The sequence below is a fragment of the Biomphalaria glabrata genome, chromosome 15 (assembly GCF_947242115.1).
Source record: "Biomphalaria glabrata chromosome 15, xgBioGlab47.1, whole genome shotgun sequence".
NCBI lineage: Eukaryota > Metazoa > Mollusca > Gastropoda > Planorbidae > Biomphalaria > Biomphalaria glabrata.
The window spans coordinates 24,336,162-24,362,423 of NC_074725.1; the positions used below are offsets into that span (position 1 = coordinate 24,336,162).

At 37.5% G+C, this 26,262-nt stretch overlaps 1 protein-coding gene across 3 annotated transcripts in view; it reads right to left on the reverse strand.

Annotated features, from left to right (window-relative positions):
• The window catches only part of LOC106071457 (uncharacterized), a 99,841-nt gene that overhangs the window by 45,520 nt on the left and 28,059 nt on the right, over positions 1-26,262 (reverse strand). For all 3 annotated transcript variants that reach the window (XM_056012846.1, XM_056012847.1, XM_056012845.1), the window contains exons 5-6: positions 13,397-13,448; positions 6,388-6,526 (exon numbers count right to left, since the gene is read on the reverse strand). In XM_056012846.1, coding sequence (XP_055868821.1) covers positions 6,388-6,526; positions 13,397-13,448 — 191 coding nt within the window. The remainder of the gene's footprint in view (positions 1-6,387; positions 6,527-13,396; positions 13,449-26,262) is intronic.

Consider the following 26,262-nt stretch of genomic DNA (forward strand, 5'->3'; position numbering starts at 1 on the left):
GTGGTCTGTTCTGTGTTCTGGTATGAAGTACGACTCTTAGAACTTAAGACATATTACTCCATGTGACTTTATAGCAGACGTCCAAGTCTAACTAGTAACTATTACTATTTGTTGATGCTTGTGCTATTTATACTAAATAAATACATCGTTTACTGTTGCCGACCTGTCTTTCGTTGAGTGCCTGCCTTAGAGAGTTACAACAACTGGTGTCAGAAGTGGGATTTAGGCAGCTCAACAAAAGGATAAGAATGACAACGCTTAGGAAGCTAGAAGAACGTAGCTGTAAACAGTTAAAAGAGGAGCTCCGAGACAGGGAGCTGAGGATCTTCTGTGACAAAGAAAAAGTGAGAGCCAGTCTTTGGCGGGCCCTTGTTGATGAAGGGGAGGATCCGGAAACATATGTGTTTGAGATAGAACCAGATATTGGTGAGGTGCTGATCACCATGCAAAACTAGTTATGTGAACTTTGTACTTTCCAGGATTCGATGAATCATTCTATGGACAAACTGATACGTAACGTGCAAGGCCAGATCAATCCAGTAAGAGAGAGGAGTCCATCATTCAACAATAATGAACCGTTACTCATTCAAGACTGTGGCTGTACTGATAGTTACAAAGAATGCGTCAATGTTAACAAGAAAAACGCAGATGAACAGAAAGAGACAGTTGAAGCAATAGAAGAAGTCTGCTACGCGACTGAAACTTTTGCTGTACCAGCTTTGAGTGCCACAATGACCCGGACAGAGCAGGACAACTTTGAGCCTGCGTTAGAGCCTGTCACTTTGGACCTTAAGGACCCCTGTCGATCTGCCAGTGCCTACGAGGGGAACTTAAAATTTGATTGTTGCATTCAGGCGGTAAGCAACAACTGTACATGCGGTGCTTCACGAAGGGAATGCAAATGTCAAGAAACGCATCAACAGGGTCTGAAACCAATGGACTTCGATACTTCTGTTTTCACCAGCGAGAGAGGCCTTGAAGGTGGTCAGAAGAACCCTGCAGCTGATGAGCTTGTGCACATAGGACGTTGCCCACGTGCCCCACAGACATGTCATTCGGACACACTTGAAGATTATGCCGTGTTTGACAACCTGGCCTCCTGGGGGCCTACGGTGCATCAAGAAAGCGTGCTAGAGCAATGTGTAAGACCAATGGTCTTGATGGCCACCGCCATGACATCCACTGCCTCTCTTCCTGCCATGAAGCTGCCGTCGGTGCTGACTGAGAGAAAGGCCAGACAACGAAAACGACGCCCCCTTAACCAAAGGCAGATCAACTGGAGAAGGAGAAAGCGGCACCAGCAGAGAGCAATGTGGATGACTTTGTGGGGAACACGCTCCCTGCCGTCTGTAGCTCCCACAGACCGACCTCCACCTGCAATGACCAACGTCCACCACCCTGTAGGGCACCTGAATCTGTTCGGGACGAATAGATCTGAGAAGGGGGCAATGTTGTAACCCCGCTCCCGCGCTACACTAATGGTGCGCATCTGAGCACTACTGAACACAACTAGTGAAAGACATATTGAGACAGGAAGAAGGACTGTTGTGAGCCGGCTAGAAGTCATGGGAGTCTGAACAATCTGGTGCTGAGTGCTGTCCTGCGTGATACTAAGAAACTGTGTGGGAGACCTGGAGCGACACTGGGAAGTGTGTCGGTGGTCTGTTCTGTGTTCTGGTATGAAGTAGGACTCTTAGAACTTAAGACATATTACTCCATGTGACTTTATAGCAGACGTCCAAGTCTAACTAGTAACTATTACTATTTGTTGATGCTTGTGCTAGTTATACTAAATAAATACATCGTTTACTGTTGCCGACCTGTCTTTCGTTGAGTGCCTGCCTTAGAGAGTTACAACAATATATAGACGAAAATTGTCATTTTAGGGTGTCATTCAATATGGAAAATGCCAATCCTACGCGCGATAAAAAAAAAAAACGGCATTATGCAATACCCGCAATTGTGGAATCTAGTGAAAGAAGCTTCTCGCGCCTCAAACTAATGAAGAATTACTTGAGATCAACAATTTTCGTAGATAGATTGAATCATTTGGTAATTCTTGCTATTGAGCGTGACCTATGTAGGAAATGGAATTTTTATGCTGTACTGTATGACTTCGCTACACGCAAGGCTCGTAAAGTAATTCTGTACGTAGTAAAGAATTAATAAAATGCAAAGACGAATTTATTTTCTGATACAAACTCTTAATTTTCACTTATTATCCGTATCCCAACCCAAACTTGGCCCCGCGAAATCCGTTTCGCATAGGGCTCTACAATTATTAAGTCCGGCCCTGCTATTTAGTGACGAATGAATACTAATTTCCCCCTTCCAGCCCCTTCCCGCCCCGCTTTTTTTTTTCGCCTCTTAAATTACCTAGGATAACTCCCTCCATCCGACTTGCAAAAATAAAAGAGTGATCTTTCCATGGTGTCCAAACTCTTGAGCGTGCTCTGTCGCCTCGATAGTTTAGTAGTAGTAGAGTAGTTTACTTGCCCCCCCCCCTTTTTTTTAACGTGAGGTAAAAATAAAAAAAAATACTGATATTTCTTGGTTACAACGGTCCGGTCCTGCTATTTTGTGACTACGTGTTCTCCCCCCCCCCCTCTTGTTTTCACGTGGACTATCCGCAGAAATAAGAGAGTGATCTTTCCTTTACTTCTTTTCTTTTAAACTGTTGAGGGAAGAATAGAATTATATATATATAGATAGTATTGTGTATTGTAAAAAACTAAAGAGTAAAACTGATGACCTGTATGGCTAGATCCTATGAAAATCTGTTTAATCTGACCTAGATTTAGATGTAGTTGTAGGGCGCCTTAAAAACTTCCAAAAGAAAGACTTTAAATAAAACGAACACGTAATTCTAAAATGTAAAATAAAATTAAAAACATTTAATAGTGAATTGTATTAAATGAATTAGTTATTAAAAATAAACTTGTTAAATGATAGATCTGTAATATTTTTGTTTGTTTGTGACCCTTCAGGCTCATTTTATTTGTATCACTACGCTCCACATGCGAGTGATATTATGAAGGGAGCTATTAAAAAGGCTATTCGAGCTAAATCCAATAAAGTCTATTATAAACATAGAGATGGGCAACTTTTTGTTTGGGTATTAAGCTTGTGGTAGGGCTACTTTACAATAAAGCTGTAGAATGTCTGTGGCATTTTACGTCTCGAGAGACAATCTTTTCCCGTTGCAATTTCTTGTGTGACTAAAGAGGTCAATCCTTCACGTTGGAGTCGCGGTCCAGCGAGTTGTATCTCAGTCGGGGCCCCAAGAATGTCGATCCTTAGGCTGAACAGAAACCAAGTCATTTTGGCAATGTTTATCTGCATCTGCCATCTACCAACCTTTAGAACCGATTGGCCACCTCCTGTATGGGCCGAAGCCTGCCCTAAAGTCTGCTTGCTCTGACGCTAGGATACCGCACTTACAAAACTCCACACGAGTCGCTCGTTAACCATACTTTCAGCAATAAGCCAACTGAGGAGGTTAGTGAAATGAGTCTGTAGGATTCCACGTCAATCTCTTCATTGCACTTTTGAGTATAGAAATAACAGTTACTTAGCGCCAGGCCATGGATAGACTTCATTCCACCCAGGTTCGATTCATAAACTTCAAGAGCTTGTCCATCCCTTTGCCCTCAAGATGTTTTCCCATATCAGGGGTGACTTTGTCTGGCCTTGGATATTTCGATTTTTGCACTTTGCTATCGCTCTCACGGCTATGGCCAAATTTTGACTCACGCTGCGGGAAAGAAGAGGAAACCGTGTCTCATATTCTTTCTTACTGCCCCAGACTTGCTGATCTCCGTCTCGACAGGTTTGGGACGTGTATGCACTACGAAAACCAGAGAGGATTTGAGCTTGTCAAGACCTCACTAAAATGGAGTTTGGTGATGATGATGTTCGCTCTGTCCAGCTCAGGTCTTCTGGCTACTACGGCTCCCTCTTGAGTCTATTATAGCTTGTTTAGGGCTATGGGCGTGGCTGTCCTGTTTTTTTCTTTTCTGACCTGCTAATGGAACCGAAATATTGTGTTTATTTAGCATACTGTAATTACCATGTTCTGTAGAACAATGGAGGACAAATAGACACACTAGATACAGGGATCAGGACTGAATTGGTATCGGTTAACCAGAAGATAACCACAGTGGAGGTTAAGATGAACCAGAGAGTCGATTTGGTAGAAAAAGACATAGAAGAACTGATAGTTCTAGTTAGAGAAGGGCTCAGCAAGACGCCGGTTAGTAATACAGGATCGATGTTACCCGAAGTGCATGGAAAGATGAAACCCCCTGTGTTTGATGGGTCCGTCTCCTGAAGACAATTTGAGATAGCCGCTAAGGTCAACAGATGGGGCAGCGAGGATGAAAACACGACCGCTCTAGTACTGACCCTTAGAGGAAAGGCTTCCGAAGTACTCCAATCCATTCCAAACCAGCAGGATTACGCTGCTCTCGTTCAATGCTATGGAGCTTCGATACGGGGACGAGCACTTACAGGAAGTTTATAAGGTCCAGCTGAAGACCAGACAACTGCGGGTCAGTGAAACCCCACAAGAACTAAAGAAGGACATTATACGACTTGCCCATCTGGCATATCCCACAGCAGCACAGGAGTTTCTTGAAGTAATCGTCACTGATGCCTTCATCGATGCCGTTCAAGATCCAGAGCTGAAGAACGTTAATAGAGTTAGTGGCAAGCGTAAGGCCAGCAAAATCCTTGTGTACGCTCTGTAGTATGAAGCCGCTAAGAACGCATCCATCAACATATATCATGGTCGGAGACTTGAAGCTAAGGAAGAAGATCTAACACAAGTGCTCAGACGGATGACGGAGGATCTCGAAGAGTATAAGCTAAGCCGGTCACAGGGAGTTCATCGTGCGACCAGGGTCAATTGCTGGAACTGTGGTGAATCTGGGCATATACAAAGGATGTGTAGAAGAGCACCTAATCAGCAAGAGGCGACTCAGCACAGAGGAGCTGTTCATGCAACCACTGGTTATACGCCAGCCAAATTATTATTTGGTCGGGAACTTCGGCTGCCAGCAGATCTCTTATTTGAGCTGCCAGGAGAAAAACAAACGACAGCTAGCGAATACGTAACAGATCTTAGAAGGAGACTTGAGAAGGTTCATGCACTTGCACGGAGTAGGGTAAAAGACAGTATGCGACCTCATGAAGACCAGATATTATAGAAGAGCAAATTCCCTACTGGGTTTGTAGAGCATGATCTCGTTTGACTGTATAACCCAAAGAGAAGGAAGGGAAGATCGCCTAAATTACAAAAGGATTGGGAAGGTCCATATCGGATTGTGAAAAGAATCAACGACGTGGTTTACCGTATCCAGAGGTGTCCTCGAACTAAATGCAAGGTGGTACACGTTGATCGGTTGTACCGGTATTGTGGAGAGGGGAGAGGGACAGAGTCAGTTCGGGACGAACAGACATAAGTAGGGGGCAGTGTTATGACCATGTTCTGTAGTGACTCTATGGCTGCGCACCAGTGCACAAGAATGGACTAAATGAATAGGGAGACAGGAAGAGGAAGTGCGAGGAGATTGAGATGAGCCTTGTTTTTGTGATCTATTTTATTAAACTTTGTATTGTCTTTGTTCCCTCACCTTTGAGTTGCTTCCTTTAAATGTTGTAACAATACGTTGTTATTACTTTTACATGTTATAACATAAAACATGCAAAGTGAACTCTGATCTGATTCCCCTAGTGGATATGTGGGTCTATAGGGTATCTGGGAGAAGGTCTCCTTTGGGCGCTCAATCAACACAACTCAGTTCAAATCTCAATTGATATTTCCTGGGCTAAATCGGGATTCGAACTCGAGCCCATCTTGTTACATAGGCTTGCTGTTTATACCACTTAACGAGACGTTTGAATGGTTAGCTAACCAACGTGACTTGCAAATACATAATTAGTGGGACGCAGTTTTAGACTTCACGGACAAAAGTTCTAACTTTGTCTTTGAAAATAAATCTTTTGTTTTCTTTCAAATTCAAAATTAATTTTTAATTAGCTTGTCATCTTGAACTCATAATACTCATTGAGTGATGCATTTTTTGACAAATATTACATTTTAATAAACAAATTATTTTCTCCCTCAGTAGGAAAGTATGTAATAATCGGTGTATATAAATTAAATATGCTCCATGGACACGTATACATTGGAGGTGACATTTACGTTCATTTGTTTAGCTTACAAAATAAGTTGAGCAAATCTTTTGTCTACAATGACATATTTCTTACAGAAACTATTGCGATACTACACCCGATGTATAATGTTCAAATGGCCCAGCCTTTCTCAGTTAATGACCTGTTCAGATTAGCTAACCTCGACTGCAAATTTTAAATAGAATGATTTACTCAGCAATTTTTTCATTTTTCTCTCTCAGAACAGTTTCCAGGTAAGTTACGGAGCTCTGTGCTGTTTTTAATTGAGTCCTTTCTCCATTTTTAAAAGTTCTTTCTTCTCGTAATAGAGCCTCGGTCTTTGACAAAGAATCTAAAAAGAAAAAAAAAGAAAATGAATTCTTATATTGTATGTTTATAGAAATCCATTATATGAACTATTTATAGTGTTTTATAGCAAATAGATTACAAAACATAATCTTTTTCTGATAGAATTTTGACTGATTGGAATCATTGACTTGGCAATTTAAGTTCTTTTCAAGCATGTTTTAAATTGTTCATATTGTTGCGACTCTTCTGGCGATCTGGTTAGGGATAACACAGATGAGTGGTCAACCGTCACGGTGACGACGCAGCGACGCTTCAGAAAAGATCTGTATTGTGAACACTACTCAGGCCATTCACGTTGGATATGGTCATGTGAACATCCGGAAGGGACTGTCGATGTTTTATCGGTTTCGAGAAGGCATTCGAGGGCTCAATATAAAGACAAAAGTTGTCGTCAAGAGTCAAGATTCAGTCCGGTTCAGAGAATCGAGTACGTATCAAGACGAGATGGAGGGACCAGCAGAGTGTTACAGCAATGCTGAGTGTATACGGCAGTACGGCTAGCTGCGGTAGAGCAGAGGAAACACTACTTAAGAAATATAAAGTATTTGTTGTTGATTAATTAGACATAAAAAATGTAGGCCTACGTTATTTGTAGCTCTGGTTGATTGGTTGTGTCGTATGGTGTAGCCAGCATAGATAGAGAGAGAGAGAGAGAGTCGTTACAGTATCTTTATAAACTTAATATATCTCTTAGAGAAAGAGAGAAAGGCAGAAAAACTTGATTTTAATGAAAATTCATTCTGCTTATTAGATGTATTAGGAGGGAAACGTCTGTTTTATCATACTTTGCGAAGTACCGAGAAATCTCTGGCCAATGTCTGATAAGTAGCGCAAAGGCGGTAGGCTTCGCTGTGACGATAATTCTCAGTTTGTATGCTGCTTTGTTTAGAGATGATCCTGCCTCGGCCTGACTCTTTCACTTCTCTTTATTGTGAGTATTATGCGTCTGTTCGTGCGAAGAAAGAAATCTTAGCGCAGACATTTTGTCACTAGGGCACAATATACAAGTTCATAACAAACGATATATCACAACGATTCATATGTATATTCTAGCTCAAGTGCTCCAAAGGGGTTTTAAAAATATATATATATTTAGCGGCCACCGAAAGGGGAAAAGCCACTATTAGTTTTCTGTGGTCTGTCCGTCCGTCTCAGATCTCAAAAACTAAAAAAAAGCTAACGAAAATCCGATCTCATGATATTTTGCAGCTTGCAACGTTCTGGTACAACGGCTACTTAACAAACCGCTTTGTTTGAAACATCAATTATGTACGCCATTTTTTTTTTCATAAAAATATACTTCTTCTAAAACAATTCTAAAATCTAAAGGAGATTATATTAAAGAAGAAAGATACTTTTGTATGTATTTTTTCTAGCAACATTCTTATCTTATCTAAATACTTTTGTAATATGTGAACAAATGAGCAGAAGGAAGGAAGGAAGGAAGGATGGAAGGATGGATGGATGGAAGGATAAAAAAAAGGATGGAAGGATGGATCAAAGGATAAAAAAGGATGGATGGATGGAATGATGGATGGAAGGATGGATGGATGGAAGAAAGGATGGATGGAAGGTAGAATAGATGGATGGAAAGAAGGAAGGATGGATGGAAGGAAGGAAGCCTTAAGAAGGATAGAAGAATGGATGTAAAGAAGAAAAGATGGATGGAAGGAAGAAAGGATGCATGAAAGGAAGGAAAGAAGGATAGAATGATGAATGGATGGAAGGAAGGAAAGAAGGAAGGAAGGAAGGATGGATGGATGGATGGATGGATGGATGGATGGATGGATGGATGGATGGATGGAAGGATGGATGGATAAAAAAGGATGGAAGTATGGATCAAAGGATAAAAAAGGATGGAAGGAAGGAAGGATGAATGGATGGATGGAAAGAATGAAGGATGGAAGGAAAGAATGCTGGATGGAAGAAAGGAAGGATGAATGAAAGGAAGGAAGGAAGGATGGATGGTTGAATGGAAGGAAGGAAGGAAGGAAGGAAGGATGGATGGATGGATGGATGGATGGATGGATGGAAGGAAGGAAGGAAGGAAGGAAGGAAGGAAGGAAGGAAGGAAGGAAGGATTGATGAATGGATGTGTGACAGGTGGGGAAATGTGACGTGTGTTTGGCGCGTTTTATGTCTAGGGGATGATTATTTTTAAAGCTATCACACACCAACCTATCAGCATATGAATCGGGAGCAGACACGCAACGAGACAAGCAATGAAAGATAGATACAAAAGTTAAAAATGAAGAATATTTATTTACATAAATATACATATAAGAATAAAAAGGGGGAGGATTTGCTTCTATCTCTAAATAATACTAGATTTAATCATCACTCTTGCACTGAATAAGAGAGTATGTCACTTTGTCCTCTGACTTAGCTGGTTTTCCTGTTCATGTCACAGCTGGCTGTGTCCTGGCTTGAGGTTCTGCAGCTGGAGGTGGCGCTCTATCGGATAGAGGGACGCCGGTGATATAGTTCTTGTGGAGTCTCAATCCAAAGTTCTGATATCTGTAGTGGGCACAGTAGGGCGGGTGGCCGGCTACCGTGGGCACAAGGTTACTGCGGGCAGAGCTGATCTGCCGTGGGCAGCGTAGTTGATAGGGTACGTCCAGTGAGTTGCAGAGGGATGGCGTAGATATGACGTCTCACACAGATCTGGGTCTATAGGGACGTCGCACCTAACAAGTTGACAGGCGGGCTGTCGGATAGGCGGGCAATGCCGATAGCGCCAAGTAGCAGAGTTGAGTAGATCCACGTAGGCAGTAGATGACACTCAATAGCAAATACAGTGCTGAATAGCACTAAGCACATAAATAGGCAGACACCTGAGGGAGGCTGCGGATAAATAAAGACAAGTTAGGACATGTCTCTCATGCATCTTATCGATGCCCTCGACTGAGGTGCATTCGTCAGATTGGTGAAATTGCTTTAGAGCACAATGGGGAGATGACAAATGGGATAGGGAAAAATAGATGGCTGATAGTAGCAATATAAAATGTACATAAAGGGAAAATAATAATATAAAAATGTACTTATGAGGGGAAATAATAATCTCCAATAATCAACACAAGTTGTAAGAGAAAAGGGGGGGATGGGCGGTGGTCAGCGACCATGACCGTCGGCCGAGAACAATGGAGCGCGCTTGAATGGAGAGGGTGTCCATTCAAGGGGCGCAACTCTCGTTAGAGTAAAATGACTACAGGGGAGATAATTCAATACAGGGGAGATAACTCATATCTCTTTTCTAGACGCAGTGTTAGTGCGCTAGTAAAGTTATCAAGGCGGTCAACCGAGATAAAGGAAATAAAATAAGATGTACAAATATGTACATGGTTGCATCAACGATCAATTGAGCAACGTAGCATTAATAGAGTAATGCAATACATAAATAAATACATAGGACATGTTTATGTTTTCTACTTACGCCAGTGAGAAATACACAATGCACTAATTAAATATAAATGAAATACTAAGATACACATGATAGTATCCAATGAGAAATATTCACAAAGTAATAAAGATGGAACTTGTGATTAAGTTCGGCTTACCACCAAGTATTCCTCTAGGAGTAAGAATAAATGAAGTAGTCCAGACTCGATTGCTCAGCGATAGAGAAATAAGAGGGTCTGATTTGATTTGGATCTACTTTATATAGGCCTGGAAAATGCGGGCGGAAACAGGAAATGTATTAGGCTTAGAATTATCTTACACGTGGGTGAATTAGACTTGAGATGGGAGTCGCACATTGGTACGTCGAGAGGCGCTTTGACTCGAGTAATCTCCTAGAACAAAGAGAGACGTATGAGAAAGGGGGGGGGGGAGGAGTGACTTGCATTCCACACAAGGTGGTGTCCACGGCGGCTGTCAGACATCCTGCCGATAAGATCAAAGAGTCTGTGCGTATCTTTGCCCCGGTCAAGGGAAGATAAATCGAAAGACGTGGCCTAGCTATCTCCAATGTGGTCAACTAAGTCTAGCCTGGAGCGGAAAAAGGTGGGGCGGGTGGAGAATTTAGGGGTAGGATGGGGGAATAATTAAAATAAAATAAATAAATAATGAAAAATAATAATTAATGCTGTGATAAATTTGAGTGACTCTGACAGCGAGTTTTTGACTTGTCACAGGATGGAAGGATGGATGGATGAATGGAATGATGAATGGAAGGATGGATGGAAGGAAGGAAGGAAGGATAGAAGGGTGGATGGATTCCAAAGTAAATGCCAATGATACGTGTTTAGTGTAAAGAACTCCATGTTCTTTGCTAATATTGGAAACTCTAATAGTTAATGACTAGTATTTTGACTACTTTAATTAAAGAATAGTTTTAAATGTCCAAATATTAATCGCTTTCTGTATAATTGTTTCATATAGTTCCTTTGTTGCTCGATTATTTAGTTAGGAGTCGGCCTTTAAAACATTTGAATGCGATAGAACGTAAAGTACCAAACTAGTCAGTACCTCACCGGAGTTTGTTTGTTCAAGAAATAGTCAAGAGAAGATTTGACCAGGACAGTTGAACTCATGCAATGTTTCTTACATCATTGTTCATATTGCTTATAAAAACAAGGTTATTAAGAAAGTTTGTTTGGAAACACAAACTCAAAATCGGCCCCCAAGAATATCAGAGTGAAATTATATCAAAGGAAAAAAAAAAACAATAGAGAAGAATGGAGAAAGAAGGTTGATAGATCTTGTGTGGTGTCCCAACGGTCCAGCAGACCATGTGATGAAAGTGAAGTTTAAGTTAGATGTGAAACTGGCCTAACTGATGTCATATAATGATTATCTAATCGATCTGATTGTTTTCTAACGGGTCAATCTCTTATTGAAAGCCTCAAGGGAAAAAAAACATTTTTAAAAAATCCTTTAGTTAAGTGTCCTGTAGAATTTTTTTTTTTTACTGCCACAGTTAACACTATAATATGAATAACTACTTATTAATTGTTGTTTTAAATTTTGTTACACTTATGTAAATATGAAATAGATTTGCTCTCTTTAAAAAAAAGTAAACATTTGCTTCTTAATTGAAGTACCGGTCGTCGTTAGTGACATAACTTATTTAACTTGGCAATACATTTGTATAAAATAAATTGACAAAAAAATCTAAAACCGTTTGCACATATGTGTTTATATTATGTCAATTTTCATCTTTCCCAACTAAATAGTATCCCGTGTTTGTTACTATTACTAGTGAATAGTTGTAAAAATAGTGTGTTTATTTTAAACTGCTTGCATAGTTGCATCAGAACTTTGAATGTTCTGAAATATCATGATGTCGGATTTTCAATATCTTTTCTAGTTTACGAGATCTAAACAGTTTGCATGAATGTGTTTAAAATATGATATATTGTTGTGTTCCTTACTAAATAGCCCCCATGTTTGTTTCTATTAATAGGGAATAATTGTAAAAATGGTGTATTTTTATGAAAAAAATGCTTGCATAGTTGATTTTAAAAATTTAATTTTTCGCTTTTAGAAAAGAAAAAAGTGGCCGTTGTATCAGAACTTTGAAAGGTCTGAAATATCATGATGTCGATTTTCAATATCTTTTCTAGTTTACGAGATCTAAATGGGACGGACGGATGGACAGACAGACCACACAAAACTAATAGCGTCTATTCCCCTTTCGGGGGACGTTAAAAATCCTTTTAAAACACTAGGAGTACTTAGAACGCCTGCGTGTTGCCATGTCACGTCTAGTGGCATGCAAGCTTACACCCTGCCAGTTCACTACTTTGACGGGTGTCGGCTTATCTCTTTATCCTTCTAGTCCTCCTCCTTTGATTGGGTTTTTGTTCACGTCACCATGACATCAATCGGCTATAAGCGTATCATCACAAGAGAACGTAACGTCAATAAACTTTTACTTTGAACGGCAAAATGTCATAGTCACATGACGTATCACGAATGTATAGTTAACTAGACATGGTGTGTACAAAATTACGAATAGTCACATATATATATATATGAGAGAGAGAGAGAGAGAGAGAGAGAGAGATGCTTTGCGTAGGTAGTCTAGGTAGTCCATGACCTACTCCCACACAGTAGCCTTGTAGACCTACATTTCGTTCACTGTAGCAGCTTTTTCATCTTAAGGTTCTAAGGAGTGGTTATCTTGAATTGTGAATCCCAGGTAGAAGAATTCATATACTGCTTCTAGTTTGTTTTCATCGATGAGGATAGAGGGTGGTGTTGTATCAGGTGGCCCCATCACATTTATAATAGCCCATAATCTTGGCTTGGTCGCTTTCAGAAAAGAAAACTGTGGCCCTTGCATCGGAACTTTAACAGATCTAAAATTTCATGATGTGGGGTTTTAAATATCTTTTCTTTGCGATGAAAACGGACGGGGGAAAGACGGACGGACGAACAGACAGACCACACAAAACTAATAATGGCTATTTCCCTTTCAGTGGCCTCTAAAAATTGGGCATATTACATGGACCGGCCCATTATTTCGAGTATCATTTCCCCCCCCCCCCCACCCACCTACCTCCCCCAACTCTTAGACTTAACTTTACACTTACTATTCTCTCCTGTTGTTATTTCGAAATATTTGGTAGACTCTATAATATTATTTGACCTGAGCCCTTTGTACTTTTGACATCATGCAAATCAGAATGCTCACATAATACTTTGATCCCCCCATTCCCCTTTTGTTTTTTCACATTGTCAATAAAACTTCCTGAAATTCAACAATCCACTTGAATTTGTTTTTTTAATGTAACGTCTAATTTGATATGGTTCTCTTTATAACGCTACCCTTCCCTGAGTTTGCACTTGAATTCGATGACCTGTATCACTTTTTTTTGCTTAAAGTATCTGAATATCTAAATCAACTTACTTTCGAATGCGTTTTTCTCTCTGTTCAATTGACCAACTATATTATCATAGGTCTGTGATACAAGCAAAAAAAAAAATTATTTATCATATCTAAGTAAAGAAATAAATAAATAAAATATATACAAGGCTTTACTTGGAGTCCCAAGACTAAGGAGGAGTGCAGTATTTCACATTACAAAACATTTCATCCAACCTGCGGTCAGGCGCAGACCACTCTTTACAATGTTTGTTTTTCACACAAGCACAGAAGTCTGAGACAGCAGTGAACAACTGATAGCCAGATTCTAGACTGGCTGCCGATCCCAGTCTGTCTCCCAAAATAAAATGAAATGACTAAAGTAATAGATCAAGAAACAAAATGTCAAAAAGAAAATTAAAATATCCAGAAACAAAGTAATCGAGCAAGAAACAAAGAAAAATAAGAAAAACAGATATATTAAGAAAAAGTAATAGATCAAAAAGCAAAATAATTACTTAAGTAACAAATTGATAGATCAAAAATCAAAATGATCAATTAAGAAAATGATCAATCAAGATACAAACTAATCAATCAACAAAAATAATAATTTATCAATTTTATATTTACGAAAATACTACTGACGACTGATTCATTTGTCACTATATCTCTTAAACTGTCGTATGTATTCGCATGAAATTTCGTACACAGGTTCCTTTTACCTCCTAAGTGCTCATTAAGAACGGTTTTTGAGTGATTCGTATTCTTGTGACGGCTTTTTGCGAAAAACCGCAAGCTTTCCATCACATGCTTTGGATTTTATTTTCGGTATTTCCCCAAAAGTCTATTTTTATATCACGAGAATAGGACTTCCTGTATATTATTTCTTTTCCCTTTAAGTGAACTTTTTAAACTAGCCCTACGTCATTTCCACTTCCTTGTAGAATTTACCTAATCCTACACTCTTAAGCGAGCAATTCTTGTATATATATATATATTTTTTTTTTTATTTCGAAAACGGCTCTAACGATTTTCTTTAAAATTTCACGGTATGTGAATAATAATGAAAAAAAAAATCTCAACTCATTGGCCACTCCTATACTCTTAAGCGAGCAATTCTTGTATATATATTTATATATTTTTTTTTTATTTCGAAAACGGCTCTAACGATTTTCTTTAAAATTTCACGGTATGTGCATAATAGTGAGAAAAAAATTCTCAACTCATTGGCCACATCGGGAAAACTCGCGGTCGACCGTTATATCGGTTTGAAAATGGCTCATTATCGAAAAATTAATTTTGGCTAGAATGTTTTATGAATGAAATTTTCTATATGACGTCAATGGGAAAAAAAACTTGACACCGCTTACGTCACTAGGCTCACGGCAGTACACTAAAACATTTCTTTGCAAACAAGAAAAAGTTTTAATGATTCAATTGGCGTAATTAAACATTTGCGCACCATCGTATTGTACATTGATCCATTATGAAACTATGGAAGAAAAATAATGAAATTAAATATCTGTGTGTAGTCCCTGAATGAACTCTTTATGTTGTCTGTTGTATTTATGTGTATTTTTCTGTTGTGTTGTCTTTATATGAGAAAAGTGTCCTTGTAATCACAACAAATTTCCGCAAGGATCAATAAAGCAGTCTTAGTCTTAGTCTTTATGTATGATTAGTTATTGTGTTTTAAAGGCTTTATAAATTGTTTACACTTGAATTGCGTACACCCGTAGGTAGCTTTTACTTTGTTATTATTTTGTTGGTGAATTATTGCAATGTGTTTAAGCTTCGAAGTCTACTGTCCCATACCAAAACATAGGAAATGGTCATAACACAGCTTATCTATGCCTTACTTGCACAACCAGGGCCGGCCCTAACATTTGCCGGGCCCTATGTCAAATGGATTGCGCGCGGACCAGTAAGGGTAGTGATAAGGATAATAAGTGAAAATAAAGATTTTGTATTAGAAAATAAATTAGTATTTTTATTAAATGAAAGCTGACGATGCCGTTTTTTTATATCACGCGTAGGACTGGCGTTTACCATATTGATTGACACCCCAAAATGACAACTTTTTCTTTTTAAGGACATTTTTATGAGTTTTCAGGAGATTTCCAGGAGCTTCTTGAAAACAAGGAGACCACGGGAACCCTATTATAAATTATAATGGTTTAATTTAATAATTTACACATAGAATTAGCGCGGGGCTTTTGAATCTTCGGGGTCCACTGCGGCAGCATAGGCCTAAGGCTGGCCCTGATGATATCCAGCTCGCGGTCAACGAATTTTCATCACGCTGCTCCTTTTTTTTGTTTAACCTATAAACCTCGGTTAAACAGTTCCAGAAGTCACCCAATAAAACCTACTCAGCCCAAAGATCACCGCGCATAGACATCCCTTAAAGTGGTAGATAATTTCACATTATCTGGGAAGTATAGTATCAAATGACGCATTGCTTTAAAGAGAGGTTGATATGTGATCAGTGATAGTCGTGCTTTTGGACGCCTCCAAGCGAGAGTGTGGCGAAATAAACCGATCAGCCTGTCTACAAAAATCAGTGTCAACAAGTGATTCTCTCAACCCCTCTATGTGGATCTGGGACATGAGTACTTTATAGAAAGCAACTAAGACTTCTTAAACGACTTCGCCATAAAACTTCATACATAAAACACTGAACCATGATCTTCAAATACAAAAACAAAATTTAATACAATACTCTGAAAGACACAAAGATAAAGGCACATTCCTCGTCCCATATGCTAGGACAAATTTGTACAAATACTCCTTCTTCCCTAGTGCTATTAGAGCATGGAATTGGTTGCCTGAGCTAGCCAGGAAAACCAGTGACTTGGCAGAATTTAAGTCATTGGTTAATATGCATGACAAAATGCATGACGCGTAGGACGTAATCATCTTCTTTTTTGAAGTAACGTCTGTATTATATAAGATAAGATAAGACCGCAACACAAACAGCGATATTCTTGCAAAACGGTATGAACTTCTTATAATCCGACAGTCACGCTTTGCAGGGCACTTATTCCGTATGGGGGACGAACATATTTTTGACAATCTTTTTTTTTTAGTAAGCTGAAAGGTTGTCGGAGTAACAGAGATGCATCACAATAACGCTTCTTTAGAATACTAACGCGATGTTTTTAAGTCTCTTAGAAAAAAAAAGCGCGATTTTACTTTGTTACTAGGTGCACGTTTTACACTATAACGTAGAGATTTTGCATCACTTGATGATTCTTACTAAAGCCATAATAATAAGGATAGTCTTCGAGTCCGAAGATAAGTGAGGAGTGCAGTATTTCCCGTGGCTGCGCAGCCCCATCTGTGACCTACATATTTTGCCACAACCAGGGCAAGCATAACTACTGTCCGCAGGTGGTCGATTTAGATTTTCTTTTCGCCGTCTGCGTTTGTCCTCGGCAGCAGATTTTCTTTTGGTCTCAAATGTGTATCCCGCGGCCTTCGTGAGTGACCTCCAGCTGTCTCGTTCGGAGGCCGCATACAACCAGGTGCTCTCTTCTATGTCAGCCAAGGAAAGTTGACGCCTAAGCTGGTCTTTGAAGCGTTTCCGTGGGGCGCCTCTGTTACGTCGAACACCTTTTAGCTCACCAAAAAAAAACTGCCTTTGGCATACGTTCTTCTCCCATACGGGATACGTGCCCTACCCAGTGCAACTGTCGGACCATAAGAAGTCCCTCTATACTGCCCATACCGGCGTTGGCAAGGACATCGCTGTTTGTAGTGCGGTCTTGCCACCGTATGTCCATGATGGAGCGCAAGCATCTTTGGTGAAAGCACTCAAGAAGTCTAAATTGTTTTCTGTAAAGTGCCCATGTCTCAGAGCCATAATGAATATATTAATTGCAATATTAAATGTCAGAAAGTAACCATTTTAGAAGTTACACTGCAAAGACTTTCTTCCAAGCCTATAGTTTTACGCAAAAGAAGCAATGTAAAACGTTAAGACGTGAGTTGTGGTTTTCTATAGGCCTACTGGACTTTCTATTCTAATCGCCATGTACAATTACATTGAACTAACAAAACGAAAAAGCAACTCTTCGGATTGATAGTCTTTACCCGATCGTTCATTTTCGTAATTATAATAATACTAGACATATGTTACCCGCGACCCGCGGGTCTTTATTTGCGCATTACTTTCGATATAGTCACTGAGAGTGTTTTGTAAACAATTAAACGAAATAATAATGTAATAAGTAAAGCGAATGTGTCAATGTAAAAATAGCTAATAGGCTTAAATTCATTTTTTTAAAATTAAAACATTTGCTTTTGAATAATCTAGTGGATTGGATTTAGATGTATGCTAAACGTAGCTAATGATCCTTTCACGTTATTTCTCTTTCGCTACGAAAATAAAATTAGTTTTGCGAAAATGGTTTACCCGAAGTCGATACATTCTTATCTATTAAAAACGAAAAGAGCGATAGCTTTGTTAAATAAATGGGATTATAAAGTGAACAATTAAACGAAATAATTTTTAGTACGCGAGTCACGAATGAATATAGATCTAGGCCTATCTCAACTCGGCTTCGCAGCTTTCGTAAGCGAATGTAGCTTTAGAAAACCAAATTTGAATGTTTATTTGATCAAAATATGAAATGAATGGACTTTAATTAATATGTTTATGTGTTAAAGTATAAGACTATCTGTGCGAAGAGAAGTTTTATCATCTTAGTGTTGAATTAGAGTTTTAGATCTAGGGATGGGATTATAAAGTAACAATAAAACGAAATAATTTTTAGTACGCGATTCATGAATGAATATAGATATAGGCCTTTAACTCGGCTTCGCAGCTTTCGTAAACGAATGTAGCTTTAGAAAACCAAATTTGAATGTTTATTTGATCAAAATATGAAATGAATGGACTTTAATTAATATATTTATGTGTTAAAGTATAAAACTATCTGTGCGAAGAGAAGTTTTATCATCTTAGAGTTGAATTAGAGTTTTAGATCTAGGGATGGGATTATAAAGTAAACAATTAAACGAATTAATATTTAGTACGCGATTCATTACGGAATTGTCTAATGAAAGAATGTTCGTCAGGAAATCTGTAATCACAGATATAAGGAACTAATTAATGTAAAAAATGCTTTTGAAACACAAAATTGAAGGTTAATTTTATTATATATTGAAATCAATGGATCTTCTTTTGTCTTTTCATGTGTCAAAGTAAAAAACTATCTGCGCAAAGTGTATTTCTTAAAATTAGATCTAGGTCTAAATCCTTTCTATCTTTTCTAATGTCAACATTGTAGACATGGCCTAGATCCATAAAATACTATAGCTGTAATAGAGTCGGACAACATTATTTTTTTATTAGGGTCTTGCGTTTGTTTTAGGGCTACAATACATACACTAAGGTCTAAGTTGGTACCCAAGAAACATTCCTGCCAAGTTTTATCAAGATTGGTCAAGCGGTTTTGATGTCTATAAGTAACATACATACATACCCCTCACATTCTACTTTATAATATAGATTCCCAAAATGACTTCGGGTATATATCCTTCCTTACCAATTATTCATCCGAGCGAGGCTCGGTCACCTGATATTAGCATTAATAAGATCTAGTCTTTTTCTTGTGAGAGAGAGAGAGAGAGAGAGAGAGAGAGAGAAAGAGAGAGAGAGAGAGAGCAAGTACTACATCTATTGTCATTTAAAAGGGTTGAGATACAATTAATAAGATCAGATTGATATTTCTTTTTATTTAGAGAACAAAATACCAAAATAAATGCAGTAAGGGGAACGGGAATATGGCATTCAATTGGGGCCTTAGGAGAATGCATTTTCTTGTCTCTAGCCCTGAAAGTGATAGTATGACTAACTTAGGTTTCATTGAAGGAATTTTTAACCTCAAACTCCTTTCGGCAAAGCTGGGGCAAAATCACATTAACGAAATCCCACCACTCCCTGCGCAAAGGGGGGAGGATTTCATTTCAGGGGGTTTGAACCCTGAAAGCCCCTCCTGGCTACACCCATTGTAGGCAGCTAGAACGATTTATTCCACCAATCCCTCGCTTGGAGGCGTTGAAAGCACTACCTGCAAAACGGTTAACTTCTCTTAAAAATGATGTGCAATAGGATTAAGACAAATGCGACCCAGTTATGTCAATTGGTAACTTTTGTTACTAAAATGTTATGGTCTTTAAAAGGTTAATGTAACGTTCAATGTTGGTGTACATGCAAAATGCAGGGTTTGTGGTGCTTTACGTTTTAAACCCTCCCCCGCCCCCCCCCCCCCTTTTTTGTTTTCCTCCAAACCAGATTTGTTTTTAACGTATAAAGGGCAACAACTCAACGATTCTTACTGGCCATCAAATTGATTAAAACAAAATTGATTTATCGCATGGCCTAAAATGAAAGGTCGTTGAGGGTGAACGATTGGAGATGTGAGAGAGGAAAAGCATACAGCAAGAGACTTAGAGAGAGAGACAGAGAGAGAGAGACAGAGAGAGAGAGATAGGGAGAGAGACAGGCAGAGAGAGAGACAGCCAGAGAGAGACAGAGAGAGAGAGATAGGGAGAGAGACAGCCCGAGAGAGATAGGGAGAGAGACAGCCAGAGAAAGAGAGAGAGAGAGAGATAGTGAGAGAGACAGCAAGAGAGAGAGAGACAGAGAGAGAGAGAGAGAGAGAGAAATAGGGAGAGAGAGCCAGAGAGAGAGATAGGAAGAGAGACAGCCAGAGAGCGAGATAGAGAGAGAGAGACAGGCTGAGACAGTCAGATTGAAAGAGAGAGACAGAAGAGATAGATAGAGAGAGAAAGAGAGAGAGAGAGAGAGATCTAGACATCATTATGAAAGAAATAAAGAGAAACGTTTCGCGGTGGAGTTTGGTTAGAATCGAGAACTTTGCATGAGGTGTTGAACAGAAAGCCAAGAATCAAGGCTATACAACCACTTTGTTCTCTTCAAATAAGTCCCTTTTATTCACACGACAGCTATTGGCTAAAATCAATGACTGGCGATGTTTCCGGTTCAATAATCAACAGCTTCTGAAAAGTCTTTATTGGTCGTATACTGGACAGACTAGGTACTGTATCATGTACTGAAGTAACTATGCCGTATGGAACAGGTGCACTGCATTATAAAGAGAACATGTACATAATACAATGCATTAAACAAAAGCTTATGATGTATTGAATAAATAATCTATATTATAAGCGTAAAATACCACTGACTGATTGATTGTGTGATTGATTCAGGTATCAAGAGATCTCAGAAACTGATGAATGGGTTCGCGTGAGTTTTTTACATAGTTTATTTGACCTTTGAATTGCTTGCTAAGAAACGGGTTTGACATAGTCGAAGCCGGAAATGTCGCGATTTGCGAACAAATGCAAGCTTTCTATTAATTCTTTGTTCTTTACTTTTCAGTATTTTCCCCAAAGGTTGCCTTATCTATACTATAAAGCAGAAAGTAAGGCGTATGTATGTATGTATGAATGTTTGTAAAAAAAATGTTTTATATGTTTCGGATGTTCCTTCAGAGTTGAAGATAGTTTACTTCCTAGTCCATACCTCCCGCAGGACGACGGGGGATGGGAGCGGGCTGGGTTTGAACTCTCGACCGTCGATAAATCCGAACGACAGTCCAGCGATCAAACCGCACGACCAGGCAGCCATGTATGTATGTAGGTATGTCTCGCATAAAACCGTTTGACCAATCTTGATAAAACTTGGCATAAATGTTCCTTGGGTACTAACTGAATGTATAGTAGCCCTAAAACAAAATTAAGACCCTGAAACAAAAAAAGTTGCTCAACTCTATGAAAGTATTACTATTTCATGCATCTAGGCCATGTTTACATGAGACAATATCTAAAGGATCTAGATCTAATTTTAAAATCTACACTTTGCACAGATAGTTTTTTACTTTCACACATAATAATACAAAATATAGTCTATTGATTTCATTATTTTATAAAATTAATCTTCAAATGTGTGTTTCAAAAGTATTTTTACATCAATTTGTTCTTTATATCTGCGAATTTAGACGTCCTGACGTACTTTAGAATCCAAATAGACAAGAGGGAAAGGTCACGCATGCGCAGAGCGAAGGCTCCACACTTGCACACAAACATCTGATGCCTAGGTCTAAACTAACTCTTGATCTAATTCTAGGATGACATATCTACTTTATACTTTTACACATGAAGATACAAAGTATAGTCCATTCATTTAATTTTTAAATCCAATTAACATTCAAATGTGTGTTTCTTAAGCATTTTACATACATTTGTTAGCCATAGCTGCAATTCTATTCTTGATATCGCGCGCTTCTAAATATAGATCTATACACAAGCCAATGTTTTCATTAAAAAATTGGATTTAGGCCGATCATGGAACTATACTAATGGAACACCAGCTTCGAGTTTTTTACAAAGACAAAGAGAGTCGAAGTGCCGTCGCGCATCTTTTTCGCGCACCATACCATTTTGAAAAATCGATGAGGATGCCAAAGAAGAAATTTACTCCGAGAGCCACTTGGATTGACCTTCATTGAGAGTAAAACTTCCTCACACTATATTTTATTAGATCTGTAAAAACTTTATCCATTTTCTGACTATCTGATAAAATAGATACAATTTCCCTGAATAAGAGATCGTCACAAAAGTTGTTTTTTTCGATCACCCTATAAAATGCCACTTATTTTCCAAAAAATAGAATCTAAATTCCGAAAATACAATCTTTCAGTGTTTCTGTGTTTGGTTTATTTACACTAAATCTGGATGAAGACCTGTCTACCGTTCCGCCAAATGCGTATTTGTTACGATATACTAAATTGCACGGAATAAAAATAGGAGGCCTAATACAGTTTTGACACTCCAGGCTACGCATTTCTAATAGTTTTTTTTTAATTATCGAAAGGACTAGGCTATAGGCATACACGTCTCGTGGGAAACAAAGAAAAAGTTAATCTTGATAATATTGTAGCCTAAATAAAATGACAAAAAAAAAAAAAAACTATAGCCTAATCTAAAATGAAATAGATCTAGAGCTAGATTTTCTTGGACGAATGATATAAAATAAGTATAAATAATAAGTCATATGAATCTGATAGATCTAAAATAAATACTGATAGAGTCATTCATTAATTAATTATTAGAATTACTTGACTACCAACTGGGTATTTTTATTGCCAAAATACAATGTATTTTATGTGCATTTATTAAAAACAACAACCAAAAATTAAGCGTTTGACGCAACTAGATCTAATATTAGTAATATATAGATTCTAGTTCTAGATCCAGAAAGCTACTTCTCTAATTCAGTTTTCTAGTTTAATTCTAGTTAGATCTAGATGTCTAGACCACTAGATCTAAATCTAGCCAGGGTTTTTGCCATGGAATAGATTTATAAAACTTCAGCCACCTACTGATCACGATATGACAGATAGGCCTACTCTCTCTACTACTAGACTCTAGATCTAGTACTACTACTAGTCTACTAGTAGAACACTACATTTGACTAGATGATTACTAGATCACAGTAAAATTCAATGTGTACTTCCGACTTTAGCTCAACAAACAAGTCTACTCCAAAGTATAGATCTACTAGTAAAGTCACAAAGTGTAAAGGATCATTATATATTCACATAAAAAAAATTATAGGCCTAAAATGAATCGAATAATCAGTCACTAATTTGACTAATCAGTAATCTAAATTGTTTTTTTTTTTAAATGGCAAGTGTTATTGATTACTTCTGACTTGTAAACCAGTTGCAGAGATTCTAGTTTTTATTTTGATGACATGTTACGATATATCAATGATATTTAGATAAACCTAGTGGAACAGACAGAAGGACCATTTAATATAAGGCAAAGAAGTAAGATGTTTATAATCCATCAAACTCACAGAGGATTTGTGTCATTTGTGACGGCATTTCATGCATTTACTATGATTTACAGAAGCTACAAACTATTCTACAAAAATGATAGGCTTGTCTTTGATTCCGAAGACTTATGAGGAATGCTATGTTTCCAGTGGCTACTCAGCCCCAGCTGTGACCTAAATATTATGCCACACTGAGCACAGGCATAACCATTGTCCACCTGTGGTAGAATCAGTTTTTTTTTCTTTTTGCCGTCTACCCTCGGCAATTAATTTTCATTGGTGTATACCACACCTTTGTAAGTGACCTCCAGCTGTCTCGCTCTGAAGCTGTATGCAACCAGGTGCTCTCTTATTCTATGTCAGTTAAAGCAAGTTGGCGCCTAAGCTTGTCTTTAAAGCATTTCTGTGGTACCTCTTTATGTGCATATGACATGTTAGGCAAATAGGTTTTGCCTATCGGAAGGCCATTTCGGAATATATAGGTGTTTAAAATGAAACTCCAAACATCTGGACTTCCAGTAACCAAGAAAATAAGCTTAGGATTCAAAGAGACGACACTGGCATTTCAGCTAAGACAATCAGTAAAATTAATAGCAACTTTAATTGCAGTCCACCAAACAAGATAAAAAGAAACAAGTGTGGCTTCAATAGCATTGATGATATTTAGTTTACTTTTATCTCATTTACTAGTATTACTATTTCATTGACTAAGGTTTTTTATTGTCAAATATGCATAAGTACATGTACTAGTTCCTGCAATTTGATGAAAAATAATAATTAAATTGTGTGTAGTCTATATACAAATGTTTATAAGAGATCACAGCTTAGCTTAATTTACTTAATTTCAAAACTATGATTTTGTGTTCTGACTCTACTCTAAATAAATTATATTTTATTTTAAGAATGCAAAGTTGGAAATTCTGTTCTGATGAAAAAAAATTATTAAAATAAAGTAGATGTTTATGGTTTCTTTGTATTTATTTTTAAATTATTTATTCATTAAAAATTAATTGTTCATTAACATTTACTTGAAGTAAAGATCAAAAACACAAATTCAATTCATGCAGATCACAGCCCATCACTTAAATGTATTTACTGTCAATTCTACACACTATTCATTTCAAAATGTTGCTTTAAATTGTTATATGACACAATCAAAGTACTGGTACCTCACATTGATGTAGGCCTAAAGCACCTGAAATAATGACAAATTTTCATTCAATAACTTGTACTGTCATTTATTATCAGACGTGTTAAAACTAATGACCTGTATTATCATCATTGGCCTCCTTCAGTCGTAGAAATAGAAAGACTAAGGTTTCATCTCAGAGCACACTTCCTCATGTGGCTGTGGAGCCCTATTTCGGAGAGACACTCCCATCCACAGATAGCACAGGTTAAGGTGGTTTTTGCTTCGGTGGTAGAGAAGCTGGCCGTTTTTCGGATTGTATGTTTTTCTTCCTGAGCTGAGACCTATGTACTTTCACTGTCCATAGCTTTCTTGGTCACTGTCTCTCCATCTGTTGCGGTCTAAAGCTATGTCTTCCCAATTGTCAGTATTGATGTTCACTGATTTGAGGTCACGTTTTATTACATCTATGTAATGGAAGTGGGGGGACCAGTTTTTCTTGTGTCAGTAGTGTGTTAAAACTAATGACCTGTGTATATAATTTATTAAGCAGGAGCATCAACAAATCTTGAACAATAATTGTCTACAGAAAAACTTTATTCTTATCCAAACAATATACATTTACAATGTATTTAAGCAAGATAATATATATTTATACAAATCTATATGGCCTAAAGATTATAGCGTATTTTGATGTGTGAATACCAAGTTACATTATTACATGAAAATAGTGTACTCATTTTTAAAATATTCTGGGTAATAAAAATAAAAAACTAATGATACAATAAAATTGAAGCATTAGTCAAAAAAAGAAAAATTTCACTCAAGATCTATGTGAACTCTGCTTGAAGATTAATTAATTAATTAATTTTGAAATTAATTTAAAAAAAAAATTATGGTTCTTTAGTCAATGGAATGATAGCAGCAATTATTTAACAATTTCATGATTATCCATTCATTTCAATATACTTATAACTGAAAAATAATTCATAAGGTTTAGATACAACCATTTGAAATAATGATTATATTTTTTTTCTTAATTTGCTTAATTCAAATCTAATATAAACAAGATTTCCTTTGTCAAGAAACTTATGAGGGAACAACATGCATGTTCTTCTCAGTAAGTTTTGCAAAGGGAATTAAGAATATTTAATTGATGTTGCTTTTTTTTTTTGCCAACATTTTAAACCTTTGCACCAGGTTTTATATGTTTACTTTTGTTAGATTCTTATTTTAATTTTTAAAAAGTAAAATTTCCCTTACCACTCATCCACTGCACTCCCTCTTGTTTTAATGGGGCTCAGATTAATAGTTTTCAAGTACAATATGAAACAGATTTAAAGAAATACTAAATCCAAACCTGTTGGCTGAATGACAGGATATACATAAATATGTATACAGCTTACAGTATAATATATGTATATATCTTAAAATAAAATTGGTCCAAGACTTTTATTTTGCAACATGATGGGATTTTCCTTTCTGGTGGTGCTATGCAGGAGTCCAAGAATCTCATCTTTTCTCATAACAGAAAGTTATCTAGTTATAAAAATAAATAAAAGGATTTTAAAAAAAATTAAAAAATATGTGTGACATATGTGTTGACCATGCTTAATGTATATATGTTATTAATTATAGTTATACCTTTCTTGCATTTCCAAACATAACTGTAATTATACAATTAGGCATATTGGTTAATTTCTTTTGAAAACATTACAATTAAAAAATAATATTATTAAATTGAAAACGTTGTATCAAACATACAAATTATCAGACAATTTTGCCAAATTTCATCTAACAGTTTATTGTAAAGGAATGGCCTGCACAACAGCCAAGGTATATTAGGCATTCATGAAAAATGAATGTGCTTAAGGTGTTATAAATAAAAAAAAAAAAAAAAAAACTTAGAGA